We start from the raw sequence: 20,850 nt of genomic DNA, 5'->3' as shown, positions 1-20,850 counted from the left end.
ATCAATCATTAGTATTTTGTTCTCTGAAGGTACCTTGAGGCTTTCAGCCTAGGCAACCATCTTTGGAGAGAATCTTATACTTCCCCAGTGGATTTCTAGAAGGAAGGTGCGAAATAAACACCTCCAAGGCTGAGCCCCAGCATACTGAGAATCTCATGAAAACATGCATTTTCTATCAATGAAATTGACTTCATTATTGAATCTATCTTTTGTACAATATCTTTAGGCCATTTATCTCCAACATCCCTTTCCTTGTGTTGCTTAGACAGGACAAATGGGCAGCAACGGGTTTATCTTCATTATACCTTCTCCTGACGATGCAGCCACATCTGGAAATGCCATGCCAGCCTATGAGGGTGTATTTGCCAGATGCTACAAATGCTTTAAGGGGTAGCACATTGGTACATTTAAAAAAAAAAGATTACTCTTTATTCTCTCATAATATTCAAATAAGTCAGGGGGACAGCCTTACAATTTAGTGGCTAAAGATTCAGGCACACATTAACACCATGAAAGAAAAGCAAATGATCCCTTTTCCCCCATATTTTACAAATGCTATTACAATGACCGATATACCGAAGAATACGGGTAGCTTTCTTACTCAGCTCCATCCCAAATTGGGCACAATGATTCCCCTCGGGTGAGGAGACTTTTAAAAGACGTTTCAGTCCTTCCATCTCTTCTACCTCCTCCTACTCTCAACTTAAACAAGCTACTGCTCTTCCTACATCAGTCTCAGTTTTGTTATTCTCTATGACTTATTCCAAGATTGGATTTAACTGATAAAAGCTAAACATTCATTATGAGCTTCTCTTTTATAAGGCAACATGAGACAGATTTGCTTCAGGGTTGGAAGTAGAGAAGGTTCCAGTTGCACCCAATGGCTGTTGTCTTGTTACTTTAAAGACGCCAGGAGACCTGACAAGGGGTCATGTCTGAGTGCTTTGGGGGAACCTTTCTCTTGGGTCAGGTGGGTGGGGAATGGGGATAGGGATGGGAAGGGCCACATTTCATTTCATGTGGCCTCTAGTTTTTTAGGTACCTGGAGATGACAATGGTAGCCAACAGAAACCCAGCCAGAGCTAGATAAGGCAACAAAAAGCTTCAATCTCTTCTCCAAGTAAACAAAACTAGAACAGTATATTATTTTCTTGTAAAATGTACCCCCCGGAGAAGTAACACAAGAGTTAAAGGGGCCTTCTCTGAACACACCCGCACACTCCCCGCCCCCCCACAATGAACCAGGCTCCCTCTCTCACACTCACGCACACAGAGAGCTCTTCACACGCACAAATGTATACTATGTACAAACACACAGATCCAGGTTTCCCCTCAAGTCTCCTGGCAGACTGCCCACCGAGAGGAGGTATGGGATAAGGCAAGGGGAAGAGTCAGGGAACCAGTCTCTGGAAGAAAACCAGCTGAGCCTTGAGTTGTGAAGTGCTTAGGGGTGTATCTCTTCTCATAGTCCAAGATGCAGCATTAGAGTTGGGGTTGGTTGGTTTGGAATCAACAAAAGAGAGGAAACAAACAAAAAAAAGAACCCAAGGAGAATGGTCGGGATGGATGAGAGCGCACAGGGTTTGTGCCCCAAGAGAGACATGTCTGAGTTCACACAGAAACTAGGCGAGGAGAAAAAAGTGCAAAATCGAGGCAACGTGTTTGCAGTCTTTCTCGTTTGTTTTGGGTGCTGTCCTTGCTTCGGCCCTCAGCAGTGCGAGCTGCGGTCTTGCTCTAGCTTAATGGTTAGGGTGGGTTCCACCGCCAGAGGGGCCCCGTTGGTGTAGTGAGAGGTTTTGTAGGTGATGGAGTGATCTGTCTTCTTGGCCGCATAGCGGAACCGGTGGTAGTGGAGCACCAGGGCCAGCGCGACGGAGACCAGCACCAGCACGGCGCCCCCGGCGGCCATAACGTAATACCAGTAGGCTGGGATGGGCTGCACGGGCACCGTGTCCACTGTGGGCTCGGTCCCTGGTAGGAGGGTGCCCCCTGGTGGAGAGACACAGAAGAGTGTTGCTAGGCTGAGCATGCAGGGTAATCAAAAAATTAATTAAAAAAAAAAAAAAAGGCGGGGGGGAGGAACACATACATGCTTTGGAGTGGATAGGGAAGGAGACAGGGGAATTAGATGGTACTCAGCATTTAGTTTGTGCCAAGCACTTTTAAATGATTGATCACAACATTATGAGGTAGGTACTATCAGACCCATTTTATAGATGAGGAAATAGAGGCTCAGAGAGGTTAAAAGAACAGTGATTATACAGCAAGTAAGTAGTAATTATGGGAGTCAGCCGAGTTGTATGATTAAAGCTCTTTTCTTCTGCTCAACCACAATTATCCTGTAATACATAGCAGTGTTATAATTCTCACACACGCACACACACACAGGAGTACCCAAAAGTAAATGATGTTGAAATGACTTCTGATTCCCTGAATGAGTGGAAATTCAGTATTTCGTCTGGCTGGCCAGAATTCTCAAACAGTGTATTAATTAGGCTGGCTAAACTTGAAGGTGAATTCCACTCTGGCTTGCCAAGGCTTCCATGCCCATTGAACTCAGCCTGGTCTTGTCTAAGCAGGTCAATTCACTGTCAAGCAATGACTAAAGAATCTTCCTATTTTTTCTTTAATTGGATGGAGGATTTTAAAGTCTGATTGGAAGGATGTTATGACAAAAGAATGTGGGCACGAAATCATAGTGGGCGTGTGGGAGCGAGAGTGGGTGAAAGCGAAGGAGGGAGATCGCTCTTACTCACCAGCAAGACAGGAGGGAAGAGAAGCTAGCGGAGGATTTAGAAGGCAACCACATTCACTGGCTGGCCTCTGGTTGCCATGGAAATGCTCGAGTCAATTTAAGCCCAGGGTAACTCTGGGGAAAGACTGGCTAGAGTCCCACTTGATGCAAAACAGTGCTACAACTTGATTCTCCCAAAGATTTACATCAGATGAGAATCTGGCCCCAAATGGGACGAGGAGCTTTGGAGCTTGCCAACACCAGACATAATCTTTACTTCTGAAAAATGATACATGCTTAACCTATGAAAAATTCCTCCCTAGCTGCTTCCATCAAGTGCCGGTGGCCACAAGGATGTATCTTCTCCACCCATGAGCTACCCCAGTGGGGAGCCATGGCCACACTGCTGCCTTCCTCGTGCACCGCTGGTCCTACTCTGTGGGTGTGTCTCTGCTCAAGATGCAGACCGGGCTTGTTTACATTCTCAGGCTTCCCCCATGAGACTTGGAGCTCCTCAAGCAGATGAATTCACTCTCATCTTGGTTTCCACCTTAGGGTACGCACAAAGAAGGTGCTCCATAAATGCTTGTGATCAAAGACTGAACTGAGGCAAAGACCTCTAGTTCTGAGCCAGCGTTTGCCCACTCCTCCAGCCTGAACACCAGAACGCCTCTCTTTGATTTGGGTAATAGCTGAGGGGTGGGTCAGACTTTCTGGCGTCTTCTCAGAAGTGGTAGAAAAACGAGAGCATTTTTCTTGAAAAATCTCTTAGAGCCTGCCCACCCTCCCAGATCTTAATCACTACTTCTTCCTCTAGTTTTAAGGATCCGCTATGCTAAGGTGCAGGATTCCTTGACGCTCCTCGGGCCACCAGAAGTGCCACAGTGTAGGAGGAGCTTTAATGATGACGTGTCACACAGTATACACCCTGGCAGCCACATGCACAACCCCTGGGATGGAAAGGATCTCAGAATCCCACGACCCCCACCATGCCCCTGTCTACATTGCCATCTTCGTCACCACCTACTCTATTTTCTTTATTCCCAAACCATTTCTATCTTTTAATAATTTGATTACTGAAAGCGCTCCTCTCTCTCCTACCCCCGGCCCCAATCTCTCTCCATATTAAAAGTTATGCATAGAAACAGAGAAAGGAAAAGCAAAGTGCTGAAAACCACTCCCTGAAATGGCCAGAGTCGTAGTGAACTAGTGTTAACTCATTATTCAGGTCACCGAGAGTATCTGCTGCCTGGCAACCATCCTGCTGTTGGATTTTCACGTGGGCTCAGAAGAATGCACGAGAAGCAGCAAAGTGTGCAGGGATGACCCAAAGTTGCTCAGTGCCACCCACCCTCCCCAAAGGCTGTCCTCAGATTTGCCTCTGATTTCGATTTGGCTCCACAGTGAGGGCTGCCCACTAACGAAGCTGCAGCTCACCCGTGAGAGGAAAAGAAGGTGATAAATTCGCAGAGATTAACTCCCCATCTGAAGCACCTGACCAGACCCCAAAGGCAGGAACACAAATTTTTGTCAAGTGAAAACCGGTCACAACTGTCCACATTCCCTCGATCACTACCTAGTCTCAATTCAAAAGTTTGCTTTCTTTCAGCCAAAACGCTGGTTTTCAACATTAAATACACCATCCAGGGTTCAAAGTGGTGGGGCAGAGTGAGGGAGGATGTAGCCTTGATGCTACTCCTCATGTTTCTTATGATAGAGTCAAAGTTGGGGCACAGTGGGGTGGATCTAGCTGGAAGAAGGCGAAATCACAAGATGTAGATGACCTATTTGGAATCAGAAATAAACCCCTGGCCTCAGAGTTCTGCTTCACTTCGAGAGACAAACTTCTCTTTAGGGATAAGGCCCTCTTCCCCTTTCCTAGCAATGATCAACATGTAGAAAATTCTAGTGGCAAAAGCCATTGGGAGACATTATATTGGCTCCTTCAACCTTTTCCTTGGACATCTGTTTGGAGAAATGAGAAAACATACTACATGAGTTGGTGCTTTTAAAGTTAAGGGAGTTGGAAAAGAGAGGATACACCTAATAACCCTTCCCTTGTCTCCCACAGGCAACTATTGGTGACCTGTAGTTGGGGGCCAGTTTCTCAGATTGTTCTCCAGCTAAAGAGACTCAACTCCCACAGGCAGGTCAGTTCCTGGCTTGGAATCTGGCTTCTGTGGCAGCTTTCAAGGGCTGCATGCTAATGAGGCTGTGGTTTGCCAGAAGAGAGAGGTAATAGATCAGTAGGGGTTAAATCCCTTTTAAAAGCACCTTCCCAGACAATAGCAGCTATCCAGCGAATATTGAATGGATGAATGGATGGATGGAGGCATGTATTCTGGAGCAACATTCATATTCTCTGGCAAAAATTCCCTTTGATTGCTCCAACTTCTACCACCTACATCTCTCTCCCCCGGCACCGCCCATCCCAATTGGAAAATCAACTCCTGAATTATTTTTCATTACTTTCTCCCCACCTCCGGCCCAATTCTCCACAGACTTTTCTCCTTGTGTGAGATGATGAGAAACAGATATTTAAAGAGCCAATAACAAGTGTATTTGCAAGGATGAACAGGCTTTCATCTGTAAAGGTTCTGAGCCCTCTGGAGAAGGAGCAATGTGAATGCAAATAATCTGAATTTTGAGAAACAAACCTGAAGGAAGATAATAAGGAGAAAAAGTACACAGTAGGTAGTTTTCCTTCCATTCTCACTGTACAAATAGGGTTATTGGATTAGTACACTATTGGGAACTGTGGCCAGAAAAATGGCTACGATGAGTGGGCATTGCCTATGTGGTGAGCATTGGGCTACCGGCCTCACGTGAGTTATCTTGTTTATTTCCCATGACTCTGAGATGGGAGACCTGAAAACTTGAGAGGATAGGTGATTTTCTTCCTGTTTGACCTGGAGGGAAGTTGAGGAGGAGAGCAGAACAGCACCCAGAGGGCTCAGGAGGAGTTCCGCCACTACTGAGTGGCAGGGTCGGGGCGGAAACACAACCCAAGGCCGGGATCACAACGGCCTGTAGGTCAAATGTGGCCCGCAGCCTATTTTGTACATTTTAGAACACAGCCTCCCTCCTTTGTTCACATACTGCTTATGGCTGCCTTTGTGCTTGTGACACAGAGTCTCATAAAGCCCAACTTATGTGCTACCTGGCCTTTCACGGAAAAGTGTGTGACCCTTCCTTGAGCAGGAAGCAGCCCTCTCCCTTTCCACTGCCCACTTCCATGGGAAGCTGGCCGAGGCCTGTCTCATTCAAGTCCGGTTCTCACTGGATCACGGAAAAGAGAAAGCGCCTGCTACAGCTAAGTTTGCAACATGTCCTCTGGACCTGGAGGGAGTCACCCAGGTTTCCTAAGAAATGTTTCGAAAGTCAACAATGGTGAGTCGTCTCTCTAAGAAGAGAAAGGAAAAAAAAAATAAAAAGGCTCATTGCAAAAAAGAACAGTTTTAGGCCCGGCCTGTCTATGGAGTCCATTTCGTACAGGTTGAAAATAAAGTGTCGGTGAAGGGGCATTTCAGATAAAAAGGTTTATTTAATTGGTGAGATTAAACAAGCCCCCCCACCACTCCTCCCCCCAAAAAGGTTGGCTCCTCTAGAAAAGTTTACAGAAGATAGAAGCATGTGGTCTGTTTGGAAAAAGAACAAAATACAATATATCCCTGAGAAATGATTCTGATTTGCCTGCGAGCAGTGGATGGAGGGTCACTGGAAGGTTTTTACTAGTGTAGCAGAAACGGCGCTGATCCCTCCATCTACCTAAAATGCCTTTTTCTTTCTTTCTTTCTTTCTTTTTTTTTTTTTAACATAAAACATGGACCTATATAAAAAGAACCTTTTGTGTTGGTGTTCTAACTTTGTTAAAATATTTCACCTCCAGGGGATTCTATGCTTAGTGGGTGAATAGACACGAATCTACAAAATCTGTACAAAGATATGAAGTATTAAAAATATTTTCTCTTTTTTAAAAATCTGAAATTTTACTGCACTGTACTGCACTCGCTCAAATGAAAGTTTTACTTATTTTGTTGACTAAATAAATAAATAAGACGCCCCTAAATTCAGATCTGCGGTTTTGCTGGCTGAAGCCTTGGACTCCTCTCATCTCTTTAGTGGCACTTACGTTACTTTCTTTAAACTGAGGCTTGTCTTTTCTGTTCTTGGAGAGAAGAAAAGTTGGCGAGAAAAATGTTCTTCTTTCCTTAGACAAATTGACGCTGGCAGCTGTTTAGATGAATGGTAAACTTGCAGGGAGGGGATGTCCCAGGCCTCTGTGACAGGAGAGGTAGCCTGCACAAGCGAACCTCACACAAGATGCCTCAGTGTCCCCCTTAGGCGAAGCAATGGCAGCCAAGCAGTTACCGGGTTTACACACATCTGATTTCCAGGCTTCCTTGCTCAGCAACACCTAGTCTTCATCTGGCAGCTGGAGACGTAAGGGGGGGCGGGGCGGCAAGGAGAAGGAGTCATACAGCGCAGCTGCCTATCTGGAACCCTGGCAGAGTTTTGGAATAACGTCTCTGCCTTTCATCAGAGGATTACGTGCATAACTGCCATTTAACCCTCACTGCTTCTCAGGAGTGCTTCTAGTGGAGAGAGCCGTAGGAGAAAAGAAGCCGAGGAGAGCGGGAGTTTGAGGCCAACCCAGGTCCTTTGCCTGGGATGGGGGCCATTACGCTGGTAGCTAAAGGCTCTGGGAGGCAGCCAATAGGGAGATGAGGGTGGGTATGAAAACGGAGAGAGGGGGTGGGAAGTGACAGAGGAGGGCCAGTTGGCACCAAGTAAACAGAACTCAAAACCTGATGCATAGAGAGCCAAACCCTTGCCAGATCTATCGCGACTCCAAAATGGGTTTAAGACTGCTCTCTTCTGAGCCCACTAGAAACGCCTTTGATGTTCACTTTCTCCTCGTTTCACCTCGATGGAAACTGTGGAGGACCACAGAAAGTGAACCCACGAGGTGGGGCCCACGCCCCTCAGAACTGGTCTGAGACATAAAATGCACATTCACAGTTGTTAACAGGAGATACTGATGTTCCTTTTAGCATCCATCCGTAGTAGACACAGCAGTTCTGAATTCCTCTAACAACCACCTTCCACAAATGTACACATGCCTGGGATGTCCACAGGCCTCCAATGGGAAGGGTCTCAAACCCAGTCTCTCTGTCCTGCTTGGTTCAAAGCCCACTAACATGAATAAGAACTCTTGTGTCCGCTGTGAGGCGTTAAACCTCCCCACCCTACCCGCAGCAACAGCTACAGAACTCTGATGATGAGCTTTATATATTTTTACTTGCTTCTTATTATTCTTTTTTCTTTTATTGAAAAAAGAAAGTATCGGTTAAGAGGAAATAATCCATCACCTTAATTACACCACTTTTCGTTTTATTTTCTTTTCCCCTTACACAGTTTTTCACTTGTTAAAGCTCAAATTCTAGAAAAAGATACATGACCCTATGATGTTTATAGCCAGTGCTTTTAAAAAGAAAGAAAGAAAGAAAGAAAGAAAGAAAGAAAGAAAGAAAGAAAGAAAGAAAGAAAGAAAGAAAGAAAGAAAGAAGAAAGAAAGAAAAAGAAAGAAAAATGCATACTCAGGCTACATTGTTTAAAATGTGACTCATAACAAGAAAAAAGTCTTTTTAAAGATCACATGACAACACAGCTTATTCATTCTCTCTTTTCCTGGTCCCTTCTCGAAACAGTTTTTTTTGTTGTTTTTTGTTTTTCTCTATGGCTTGTTTCTCTTCACTACTGACTCACACCCTCGTACACAATCAAAGTATATACACTAAGCAGAAAACACAAGGTGATTTGAATAAAAAGAACAGGTTTCATGGCAAGAAACGAACAAGAGGCAGAAAATGAAAGACACTTCAAAATATAAAAGATCAAGAATACCTAATAAGTCCAGATCCAGAGGCCACTTTTATTGCATTTCCCTAAAGATTTACCTACTACACAGTGGTCTCTCCTAAAGGATGAGAATGCTTCTGTTTCATGGTTAATTTATAATGAGAAAAAACTCTCGGATTCGAAAAACATACTAACAATGTAAATGCCTACTATTAATAGTGTTTTACCATCGACTTTCCATATCTTGCCTGTCCAAACCTGATTGCTCTTTGTTTCCCTTTCTGAGTGAAAAGGCTGATTTAATCCCAAGGTACCCAAGCCCCCACCGAGAAGACTGCCTCTGCCCTGACCAGCAGAAGAACCGTATGTCAGTCACTGGGTTAGATAGAGCAAATGGTCCTCTTTTCTCTCCCAAATGGAAAGCTTTGCCTGAATCAAAACACAGAGTTGCATGCTGAGGTCAAACGGGCTTCAGCCCAAACGAAGACCATGTGCCCCTGTGTTCATCTGGCTACCAAGTCAAAGTTGCATGCAAAATTTGCCAGTGTGATTAAAATTGTCCATTCTCAGTTCCAGTCCTGCTCTTGACTCTGTGTTCCCTGGCCAAGTCTCTGCTCCCCAAGACTTGGTTTCCTCTTTCCAAAGATGCTTGTTATCTCCCAAGACATCAACTGTGGGCCAATCCACGCCACTTGTGCTCTGCCTTTGCTTAAGCCCCAAATCAGCCACCGGGAACGCACTGGAAATTCTTACCTTTAAGTCACTAAGCCGTGTGTTTATTTTGGCTAACTGAGCACTGTGGCTCCGATGATATTTTATTTATATTTTTTTTTATGAGAGAACATGACTGGACTGTGAAGCCTCACGGTAAACACAGCCTCAAGGAGAGCACGTGTGCCCTGCTTTGTTTATTCTCTTACAGAAGCAAAGCACTCAGCCACCATACCTGTCAGTCATGGACCCAGGCATGCGTGCTCACACAGAACAATGTCTGCGGCAGTGGCGCGAAGTCTTTAACCAGCCTCTCCAGAGGCCTTTGAGTCTCAACAACCAATAAGAGTCCAGTGAAAACAACACAAGCAGGTTCCACTTCCCCAATATCAACATTACCTTGGGTCCTGAAGGATAGAACTTGAATTCAACTGTAATCCAAGTCGGTCAGTTTTGGCCTCAGCTTTCTTTCCAATACTTTAGGTTCGCATTAACATACATCTCACACTCACAAAGCACCAACATAGGCACATGGATACTCTTAATACTTCAAAATGGGCCATGGGGAGTAGGGATGGGGTTCAGGGGGCCAACGCACGGTGAGAAGGAAAGAAAAGCTATTCTACTGGGGTCTGCCATTCTCGATTCTGCGGGGATCTTCCTCATCTATTGTCTCAGAGCTGCGGGTGATGAGTGGCAAATTAGGCGAGATGATTTGGAGTCAGAGATCGCATCTAGGTGACAAGCCAGGAATTCATCTCTTTCTAGCCAGGAGCTGGACAGATTAATGAGAGTGAAGATAACGAGTCTAGACTTCAGATATAAAACTGACTTTCCCTTATCTCTGAAATGCTGTCACCTATAAGGTCAAGGCCAGTACAAACAGGGCCCAGCAACCCTCACATTTGTGTGCATAAACTAGGTTATGAAAACCCCGTTGCTAGGTGAGGGTGAGTGTCTCGGAGTGTGCTTTTACACCCAGGCCAACTGAGGCGAAGCATTTCGAGTGGCTTCTAAACACTTGGCGTTGGAACCTGGGTGGAAGCTTCAGCAGCAACTAACTGGATTGCAAAGAGGGCAAAATGTGAAACGCACCGCATTACAACAGCACAGGCATGACCATCCCCCCAGCTTGGAAGGCATTTTGTCCCCCCTGGATGAGGCAATCATCTCAAATTCTTCTCTCTTTGCTCTGTTCTTTCTTTACTTTATTAGGGAGAAAATGTCCTTTTCTGTTTTTCAGTCTTCTATTTAAAGTGCTCTAACTCCAATCGTCAAATGTGCCTCTTTATTCCCTTTATTTAGACACCAGCTCCTGAATCTGCAACTTTTCCACTTTAGGATTATCACTCTGTGTCTTTTCTCTAACTTTCTTCCCTCGCAAAACTGCCTGCCACTGTATCTCACTGAGGGTTAATTGAGACTGCTGCCTTGGTACCCTGGAACTGGAAAGAAACCATCTTCAGGCTAAAATAAATCATTGCCACCTCATTTCACTTTTAATTTACTCCTGATTTTTTTCTGTGTTCAGTGTCCCCACAGCCTCTCCTTCCTCACTGCTCATGCATTTTCAGCCTCATTGCTCTCCACTGGACAATGCAAGGCTGAAAGGTTTATCTGTAACCTATTTGTCTCTATTATAGGTTTCTAAAGTTTAATTAAACGAGAGACAGTGAGGATCTCAATCCCCCTTTCCTGGCACCTAAAGGTGTTGCTGGTGCCATCTAGTGGTGGAAAGGTATGGCGTCTATTTTCTCTTGTGAGATTTGTTAAATTGGGAGGTTTATTCCCTCCACTGAATTCACATCACATGGGGGGAAGGAAAAGGCATGCAAAAAAAAAAAAAAATTGTTTTTCTTTTTTTACCTTTAAAATTCTCACCTGCAAAAGCTGAGATGGGTTCTGGAAAAAAAAAAAAGCATTTCGGTTAGATAAGAGGAAGAAGGAATTGGGCGAACATAGGGTATGATGAAGATGACTGCCATTGAGTTGCTTTTACAATACCCTACGGAAAGTGTCCCATGTCCTCCACACGCTCTAGAGTGTGTCTCACACATCATCATCATGGGGCCTGGCGGGTGGGTAGAGATTCTCAAAGTTGCTTTGGAACAAAAAGTCCTTTGTAGAGTAATGGGTCCCTGAAGCATTGTAATCAGTCACTTACCACTGATTACTTTCTCAGAGCCTGGATTACTTTTAGATGCCCAGTGCCTGAGAGTTGCCTGAAGGGACTAGGGCGGTCCCAGGTGCTTCTGACATCATCAGGCATGCATACACCCGGGACCCATGTGCCCAAAAAAGCACTGGGTGAGTTATTACAGTCACTCTGCCGACTGAAAGCAGGTCTCAGTCCTTCTCAGGATTCCATCTAGCTTTTGGGAATGTCCCTGGCTCTGATGGGAGATAGTCAGGCTACCCTGGGGGTGAGCTGGGTAACATGTGCGCATCTCAGGTGGGCTGGCACTTCTATCCAAGGGGACAGTTATGGTGTCCTTTCTACACTGGTTGCCTGGCATGCAATATTTATTCTTACAATAACTCTGGGATTTGGGGCATGAGAGGTAATTAGCTTCAAAGCAAAATCTAAGATGCTACTTCATAAGCCATAGTTTGTCCTGCAATTTGTTCATGTGAAAGAACTACTTGGGTAATTATGTTATCACTCTGATATAACATATGTACTATTTTTGCTCACCAGTGAAGGCTTCCATTAAATCCATCAAACCTTTCTAGCATGTAATTCTGACTGGCAGTTGTTCTCGTCCTCTAGTATTTTCTTTGCTAAAAGCTGGAGTCTGATGATGGGGTCTTGGCACCCTGAATCTCCATATACTTAGTGCAAGTCTATTTCTGAATGGGAACGGGGCTATAAGACTTCTCCTCGTCACACGCCTCCCATCCTGAATGCGGCCTAAGACACAGCTACATTCACACCTCACCTGAGATGGTCGCTGCCTTCCCCACTGGGTAACCATTGTGTTTGAAAATGGTGTGCTGCCTTCTCTTCTATATCCCAGCCCTTGGTGTCTCATTTGGAAAAGCCACAAAGAAACAGATATTCACGTACCCATACAATTCTCCAACGGGACGTCAGTGCTTATCCGAATGTCATCAATGGCAATTTCTCCCGAACGTCCTTTTCCTATAACTCCCTCGAACACAATCTAGAAGCCAGAAGAACAAGAGCCATGGTTAACTGAGCTTCCTGGTCCAGACACTGGAAGGATTTCCAATTTTCTGTTAACTGCAGCTTAAAACGAGTGTGTGTGGGGGGTATGTGTGTGGGGGTGTGCATGTGTGTGTTACTGTTCTTGGTACACATCTGTTGGCCACATGGCTATGGTGCTTGAAATCCTAATTTAAAAAGAGTTGGTTCAAATCAAATGCATATTTGAAGGGATTAAAAATATATATATTACAAGGTGATGGATATTGTTGTCCAGTAACTCGAATGTGTTGATTAAAAGGACCACAACCAGAGTGTGTTTAAAGGAGGATTAAAATTTCCCTAGTCATTTTATAGATTCCTTTCTCATAAATCTTTCAAATGCCCAATCCAGGTATTTAGAAACTCAGAGGACATGAGCAGGTGGGGGTAAGGTGAGAAATATACTGTTGAGGTTTAGATTGCCTTCGGGGTAACATTGTCTTATGGATCCATTATTACAGCTAAGAGGGAAATAATTTGTTCCTTCACCAATAGTTTACTGAGCACCTACTATGTGCCAGGCATAAGGACAGTTACCGAACCTAATAGACAAGACCCTCTGCCTGGAGAATCTCACTATCTAGGGGTGAGACAAAAATGCATACAGGTACTTACAATACAACGCATTAAAGTTTATAGGTAAGGAATCAGGTGGGGGTGGGGAGAAACTCAGGACACCTTATAATAGCGGTCCCCAACCCTTCTGGCACCAGGGACCGGTGCTCCGCTGAGAACCTAATACCTGATGATCTGTGGTGGAGCTGAGGCGATGATGCTAGTGTTGGGGAGCAGCTGCAAATACAGACGAAACTTCGCTTGCTTGCCCACTGCTCACCTCCTGCTTCGTGGCCCGGTTCCTAAGAGGCCACGGCCCAGTACCAGTCCATGGCCCAGGGGTTAGGGACCCCTGCCTTACAACCTCGAGTGACTGCAGGCTGTACACAGACATCCCTCTGCTCTGTGGTCTTCAATCATTCCTCATTCTCACCCTCCCCAGGTTCTCTCTGCAAACTAGCACATGTCCTCTGGCAAGCTAAGCGAGCAGTTGGCTGCCTCACCAGCCATCTGTTGCTGCTTCTCGTCTGGGGAGGAGCAGGTTAATGCTTTGGCTGGTTCTCAGTCACCTCTTCCACAGGGTGTCTACTCCTACCCAAGTTTCAGCCACAGCTGCACATACCCATCTGTGCCTCAGTCTCTAGCTCTGTGGGGCAGAGATAGTAGAACTCAACTCTTGGAGCTGCTGGGAGAGAAACCACTCATTTAGAGAGGGGTGCCCCTGGTCTGCTGGCCACTGAGCGCTAACAGCAGCCCTCCTCTTCCTGTGTTCACACTTGCTGGGATGAGTCTGGGAGGTCGGGGGTCCCTTTGCCCCCTTTGGAGTCTGAGAGACTCTACAGGCCTCCTCCCTCTGTGTGGAGGGTTTGTTTGTGTTTACTTCCCTGGCTTCTGTGTCCCTTTGTCAGCCTACCTGATAGCAATCTAAAATAAAATGGAGAGAAGAAACATTTGCTGAAGAAGATTTCAGCAATATAAAAGGCAATAGGAGGAACAAAGAACCAAGTCTGGGTGTAGAGATAGGCACATTCTGAATAACAAATAAGAGTGTCATTTAGTTGCCATGGCAACGTGAGAAACACAATGAAAACAGGAGCGCTTAACCACGTTCCCTAATGATGAATGGGCACGGCCCTTTGAAATATTGAAACACAGATCACAACGACTCTCTCCGATCTCCGTACCCGTCTCCTGTCACGTCCCGGTCACCACCCCACCTGATACTCCATGTCGTAGCTGGGCAAGATGATACGCCCGTGTTTCCACTCGCCGCCCTGGTCCTCGCGGATGACCCAGAGGAGTTTGCTCTCCTGGCTGGCTTCGCGCACCACCTGCAGCGCCACCCCGCGGCCGCCCGTGGCCTGGTACTGGAACTCCATGCACACTGGGCTTCGCGGCAGGTGCACGGGTGGGCTGATGAGCCGCGCATACTGGCCCTCTCTCCGGCCGTCACTCTGCAGCCGCAAGAAATTCTTGTCATCTGGTGGAAACAAACCCAAACAGAGGTTCCCGGTAAACGCTTGGGAAAGACATCAGTTTGCAGCTGTAGCCCCTTCAGGGTAAAGCTGGGACCATAGTTTGGGCGTCTAGTTTATTCATGATCTTGTTCTCCAGGTTGTGCAGCCCTTTCTTAAGGCTCCTCCAGAGCCTTGATTTAAATGCTGCGACCTCCTGAAGCCCTTTGAGTCTCTACCTCAAGTCGGTTCCTCCTGTCCATTTCTCTGCATCACTTTCTTTGAGCCTCTTTTACATATGGCACCTGGTGCGGTCGGCCTTATGTTTCAGCTGGCTGTGTCTGTGCTTTCTTTTCTCCCTAGATTCTAAGAGGCCAGACCCACATCTTAGTCATCACTGGTTTACCCAAAGGGCCAATGCAGTCCAATGAACCGAATTACAAGGTGGCTGCTAGAGGATGATTCTTGCCAGTTGGTTTATGCTTTGATCTTTTGTCATCTTGGCTGGGCACTGTCCAAATGAAAGACATTTAAAACCTTCTCTCTCCACCAGTGTTCCTAGATGGTGCCTGGGCAACTGTACATCAGAAGCCTAGTGTCAACTGCAAGCAAAACAAGGGGTGGTGGCAGAGTAGGGGTGATTCAGAGGGCCCTACTCCCTTCCCTGCCCAGCCTGGGGAAGGCCTGAACTTGACCTTTCTCAGACAGCCCGGCAAACACAGCTCCAGCGAAAACAGGCTCTGTCATCAACATTAGCAAAGGTGATGTGTTTAGTAGACAATATACACATGCTGGGAAATTAAGGCTTCCCCCATCAAATGTTTGGGGAGTGGGCCTTTTGGCCGATCAGTTTTCAAATACGTCAGATACAATGCAGAAGACCGAGTTCCTGTTCCTGTTTGCGGACATGGGTGTGGGGACCTGCACCCGCAAATCCAATTTGTGCAGGAGTGTTCTGGCCACTTGTACAGAGAACAAGGTGGCATTTGAGGAGAAAATCTCGCTGTCTCTATTTGGCCCTGAAACATCCTATGTTGAACACTTCTCTGAGATGGCAGGGGCACTCCTGTACCACACATCCAGCATATCAGCTACCTCCAGATCATGCTAATCTGAGACATGTGCACCGAGCTTTCTTACTCAGCAGGATCTGTGAACACTCTGGGCTCGTCGGGGGAGGACTCCAGGGCCCTGAAGCAACTGGTTTGCTGTTGTTACTCCTATTGACATGTTTCCAATGAGAGCTGAGTCTGTGACAGTCCTCCCATCAATTGCCCAGAAACAGCTCCTTCTACCCCCTCCTCCCGGCCACCTCTCTCCTCTTCCCTGGCTCCCCAAAGCCCCTCCGGTTAGCTTCTCCGGGATTCTTGCTCTAGAAGCTGAAGTCAAATTAGACCAGCTTAGGATGATGCATAATTGGGATTCCAGCTTGTATCTCTCTAACCATCCAGAGCCACGTCTGTCTAATACCCCACAACATGAGACCTCTTCAAGGCCAAAGTCAGCACAGATAACGAGGCAGCTGTCTATAGCCGAGAACTTTAATGATGGTGAACTGCTGAGGGAGGAGACCCTGGTGCCACAAGCAGACACGCGACGATCTCCTAAACCTGTGCTTCTCTTATCAGCTCTCATTACTACTGCTATTAATGATAATAATTATAAGTCATATTTGCATAATACTTTACAGGTTACAAAGCACATTCATAGGCATTATTTTATTTAATTCTTGCTGTATGCTTGTGAGCTAGGTCTTATTAATTTTACTTTGCACAGGAAGAAGAATATGAGGCTGAGAAAGGTTCAGGTGACTTGTCCAAGGCAGAGAGGCTGGTAAGTAGTAGAGTCAGACTTGCCGTTAGCTGTTCACTTCAGCTGTGCCCCAGGCACCTTGCCCCAAACCTGGGCAATCAATCACATTCTATTCAAGGCAAACTGGCTTCCCCACTGGGCCCTGATCTTTTTTTCTCTTCTGACCTATAATTTCTGCCGCTCCACGCGCCCCCCACTCCCCCGCCGACCAATCCACCTATTCCACCCTCTTCTGCTAGTTCTCCTAACCACTGTGGCACAATTCAACATTAAATCCTCTCTTCTCTCAACAACTGGAGCTCTTACCGACTGTACCACTGATTTTAAGGCCATTTTCATGCACATCGGCAGGTAACCGTCTAATGCCTTGTTCTTGAACTGTTTCCTGTGTGACTTTCTAATTGCCCTAAATAGATGACAAGGTCCTGATTTACACATATGAGACTTAATACTGTTTCTTCTCCTGGCCCCTAGATAGTGACATATATATTTACCACTACGAGAAAAATTTGTTTCCACAAATGACTGAATGACAAACACATGGATAAAGAATGATATGAGGCTATATATTAGAAATAAGAACAAGGGAGAATCAGCTAGTCTCTGGTAATTCCTCATATTCATGAAATCTCTTCACAACTCCCTCCCATCCTCCTCAGCCAACAGCCTTTTGCAAAGGTGAGGTGAACTCGTAATGCCAGGGTGACCTGTGGAAGCACCCACCTACTGAGCCACCAATGAGAATCTCCCAAATGCTCCCATGCTCCAGTAATTTTCAAAATCCTTACTGTTTCCACCTCATATATAAAGGAAACCAGATTTCAGACTTCTTATTCAGCCTTCTTCCTTCACAATTTCACAAATAAGACCCACTTGCTGCCTGAAAATTGCTTGGCAGAAATACTGTCACTTGTGTGAATTTACATTCTTAAGCAGCAGGGGAATCACAGCATAATGGTTAGAATTTAGTAAGTAAAATGCGTGTGGAGGTGTAAAGAGCTGGGCTGGCTCGATGTGATCTGGGTCTTTTCTATTTACCCATCCTGTCGCTAAAACTTTTGGCACAATTAGGCCAAAGGTTTCACAGGCTGCCTCTCCCAGGGCCCCAGCTTCCCTCCTCTCCTCTCGTCTCCTTTCCTCCTCTCTCTTCTCTCTCTCTCTTACAATAAGATAATCGCTATGCATGATTTAAAGGACCACTGGAAGACCAGGGAGTTAATGCTGGTGGCGTGCTAAGCACGAGCAGCTGAAGGATCATAATTCAGTGCTGACATCTGAGCTAATCCACTAGTTTGCAGAATCTCAAGACAAGCAGGCCTCTGAATTTCACTTAGTTAAATCATTTGTGCCCCACTTGTCTGTTAAGTGCTATGAGCTCGAGGGAAGAAAGATGATATGTAAATTTAAGGAATTAGCAGTAGACATCAGTCACAGGGACGCTGAGCTGCAAAATGTCCCTGCCTGTCACTGAGAGAGACCTGATGAGAACCAGGACATCGTGAAGGAATGACTCAGATCGAGAAAAGCCTAGGGAGGGAGAGAGGAAAAGTAGGGGCAAGGGAACTGAAAGTTAACTGAGAACCTACTATGTGCCAGATATTGCAGTGGAGGATTTGTCTGCCTTATCTCATATAATCCTCCCTGTATTAATAAGTATTAGTTTCTCAATTTTTACCATAAAGAAAAAAAGAAACCGAGGCTCAGAGAATTGAAGTGATGTGTCTGAGACCCCAGCTAGAGCGATGGACGTGGGATATGATCCTCGATCAGACTGAATAAAATTGTATGGCCTCTTATCGGGGCTGGAGTTCTGGCCTAATACTCATTAATTTTTTTTTAAAGCCTCAGCCTTCCCATCTGTAAAATGGGTGTAATAACATCATTACTACGCAGGGCTGTGAGGAAGAGGAAATGGAATGAGCCACGCAAAGTGCTCTGCATAAGAACAGGGACACAGTAGAAACTCAATAAAAGCTGTGGTCTTTATTACTATTACTATCGCTATCCGCATTGCCTCCTGTGCTTGCTTTTTTGTTTTTTTTTTTCTTCAGAAAATAAAAAGAGAAGAGCAGCATAATTTGGGAAGGCCAACCCAAGAGGCCAGCCCTGTCACCCAGAGGAATGATGCTGAAAACATCCCCAGAAGAATATGTCCACGCTTTGCTTTAAATTTCTCAGAGAAGGAGTTTTCACAGGCCATGTTGGCAGTGTGTTTTCTAGGTCACAACAGTGTCAGGGACGTCTTAAATTCAGTTTTAAGTCCTGTTGTCATTTAGACACACATCCTCCTTATGGTCCTGGTGAAGCCCAGCCAACTTCTGTCCTCTGACTTAGAAATCCTGCCACTCATGAAGAATGAAGACTCTTTGTCTTTGCTTCCTCAGGAAACACAACCCTTGCTCCTTTAAACGTCCACTTCCCAAGCCTTTAGTTACAGTAGTAGGTCTCCACTGACTCTTCTTCAAGCTAAGTGCTTCTGCTGTTTTAAGTCATGGCGCCCCTTTATGTGCTATAAATGAATCACATGTGCTATAAGTGAAGTCTGTTCTTCCGGTACATCCCAATTCACGGCCCATTACTATCAAACACAGAGGAATTTTTAAGCACAGTGGCTGTTGATTACTTGATAGAGCAAAGGGTTGGCATGGCATGGGTGGGCTTCTTTAATGATTTACTTGGACTTTAAGGAAAAGCCCTTTGGATTCTTAAGAGGTTGCCCAAACGTGACAACTGACTAGCTAAGAACCAGCCCTGCCTGCTGTAGGCTTTTTATTCTTGTAGCTGATGGCAGTGATGTCAGCAGTGGATAGCTTCCAACAAAAAGACAATGGGAAGGAAATATGTTCAGTTGCTGAAAGAGAAAGAAGAAATAATGTCCCAGAGATACCTGACAGGCTTGGGAGGCATTTTGCAAGGATCCCTGACTCAAAACATCTGTTGTTGCCCATGATACAGAGAAAATAATAACATGGGAATGAACAACAGGAGTTCAAAAGGGCAGAGAGGAAGTGCAGAGGACAGGGTCATTCAGGCGTTTTAACCTGATGCTGTCTCTAAAAAGGGTCTCCTGATATTTCACCTGGCGATTTATGGCCACATCTGGCTTCAGCTGCATAAGTGCTTTGTGAACATGTGACAGCATTTGGCCCAACAGCAATGGAACCAACTGTGTCCACACCTTACCAAACCCTGAAATAAATTACTAGTCTGATCCTACTGGCTATCACAAAGCCAAACGTACCATCTGTCCAATACGCGCATCTCCTGGCTAGTATCTTGCCCTCCTACTGGAGCAACCATCTGAAAGAATATTTAGTGCTGCAGGAGATGCAATCTCTTTGTATAGGTCATGCTTAAAACATGAGTCAGCCCCTCAGCTGGCCTCCAAAGGCTAGTCTGTCTCTGCGAAGGTCCTTGAATTAACAGCCAGTTAAGGGAAACACTGACTCTGGATGAATTCAGTAGGATGTTCTCAAGGTTTACGATGGACCATTTTATAGACAATTCGAGGTGTCAGGCCTGCTCTTTTGCAGGAGTCTACCTGGAGCTGTGTTTTGGTATGTCAGCTTTCATGAAGGTTTTGCAACTGAGGCAGTTGCGTTATCATTCTGCTCCTTTATTATCAATCCACACAGTGCTGGGGAACTTAAACAATCACAACTTTCAGAAAAAAGAAATATTGGCTCTCCTCTCTACTGCTGTCTTTTCTACAAAGTCAGAGTAGTGTTTCTACTCTCCTTAAAGAAGGGCCTCTGTGCTTTTCCAGCTAAAGCTACTGCTTGAATATTGGCTTTCTTTTAGCCAAGCTGTTCCTGGCCTTTAATTATCTATCATGGTCTAAGTCTGAGAAGTCTCAGTATTTGCAGTGGCTGCAGAGCCCCAGCCAAGCCACAGCAACCTTTTTCTGAAGGCAATTCAAATTCATGCCAATCCCATGTCTGGATTGATTGTTAACATTGGTCCTATCTACAGGGAGAGTCTTTGACTTCAGAGAGTTGCTTTATTACTCAGAGTCACCAGTAGCTCTCTGACAAAAATCAAACCTATCATAAGCAAGTTCACCCATCAATTATTTCCTTTGATTTCTCTGCAATCATCCACCCACAGACCCACACTGAATCTTCTCATGTGTGTGTCCCACAATGAATCATAGTTCTGGTCCTCATTCTAATGGAGTTTATTCAATGGCCCAATCTACATCAAAATGGGCCCATGTCTACCACTTATATTTGATGCAATGGCCACCAATCGTATTATTCGAATATTTCAGAACATCGTGTTCTTGATTTACTCCCACTTGAGCTTGTCTTTGAACCCAGAGTAAAGGTGCCATCTCTGAATCCAAAAACATAAATGCTAGGCAGTCTCTCTCCTTTCCAAGTAGGCTTTGCCTGTTTTCCTAATATCACTCCCGTGATCTGAAGTTATTGATATGAAGTAATACTGTAATCATCCTTCATGAGGTCAACAAATGTATAGAAGAGCACACATTTGTGGTGGTCACACACACTTGA

At 45.4% G+C, this 20,850-nt stretch overlaps 1 protein-coding gene across 6 annotated transcripts in view; it reads right to left on the bottom strand.

Moving 5' to 3' along the window:
- The window catches only part of NRP2 (neuropilin 2), a 117,027-nt gene that overhangs the window by 19,111 nt on the left and 77,066 nt on the right, over window positions 1-20,850 (bottom strand). The window contains exons 13-16 of one of the 6 annotated variants that reach the window (XM_015596591.2): window positions 14,288-14,550; window positions 12,375-12,471; window positions 11,174-11,209; window positions 407-1,989 (exon numbers count right to left, since the gene is read on the bottom strand). In XM_015596591.2, the coding sequence (XP_015452077.1) occupies window positions 1,709-1,989; window positions 11,174-11,209; window positions 12,375-12,471; window positions 14,288-14,550 (677 nt within the window). In that variant the 3' untranslated portion in view covers window positions 407-1,708. Of the gene's footprint in view, window positions 1-406; window positions 1,990-6,790; window positions 7,170-9,591; window positions 10,083-11,173; window positions 11,210-12,374; window positions 12,472-14,287; window positions 14,551-20,850 lie in introns of those variants that run through there. The other 5 variants (XM_006921380.3, XM_025039275.1, XM_015596593.2 and 2 more) reach the window with 5 other exon arrangements.

This window comes from Pteropus alecto, unplaced genomic scaffold (assembly GCF_000325575.1).
Source record: "Pteropus alecto unplaced genomic scaffold, ASM32557v1 scaffold3, whole genome shotgun sequence".
In the NCBI taxonomy this organism is placed as follows: domain Eukaryota; kingdom Metazoa; phylum Chordata; class Mammalia; order Chiroptera; family Pteropodidae; genus Pteropus; species Pteropus alecto.
Note: the sequence above shows the minus strand (reverse complement) of the source record. Positions and strands in the feature narration are given on the sequence as shown.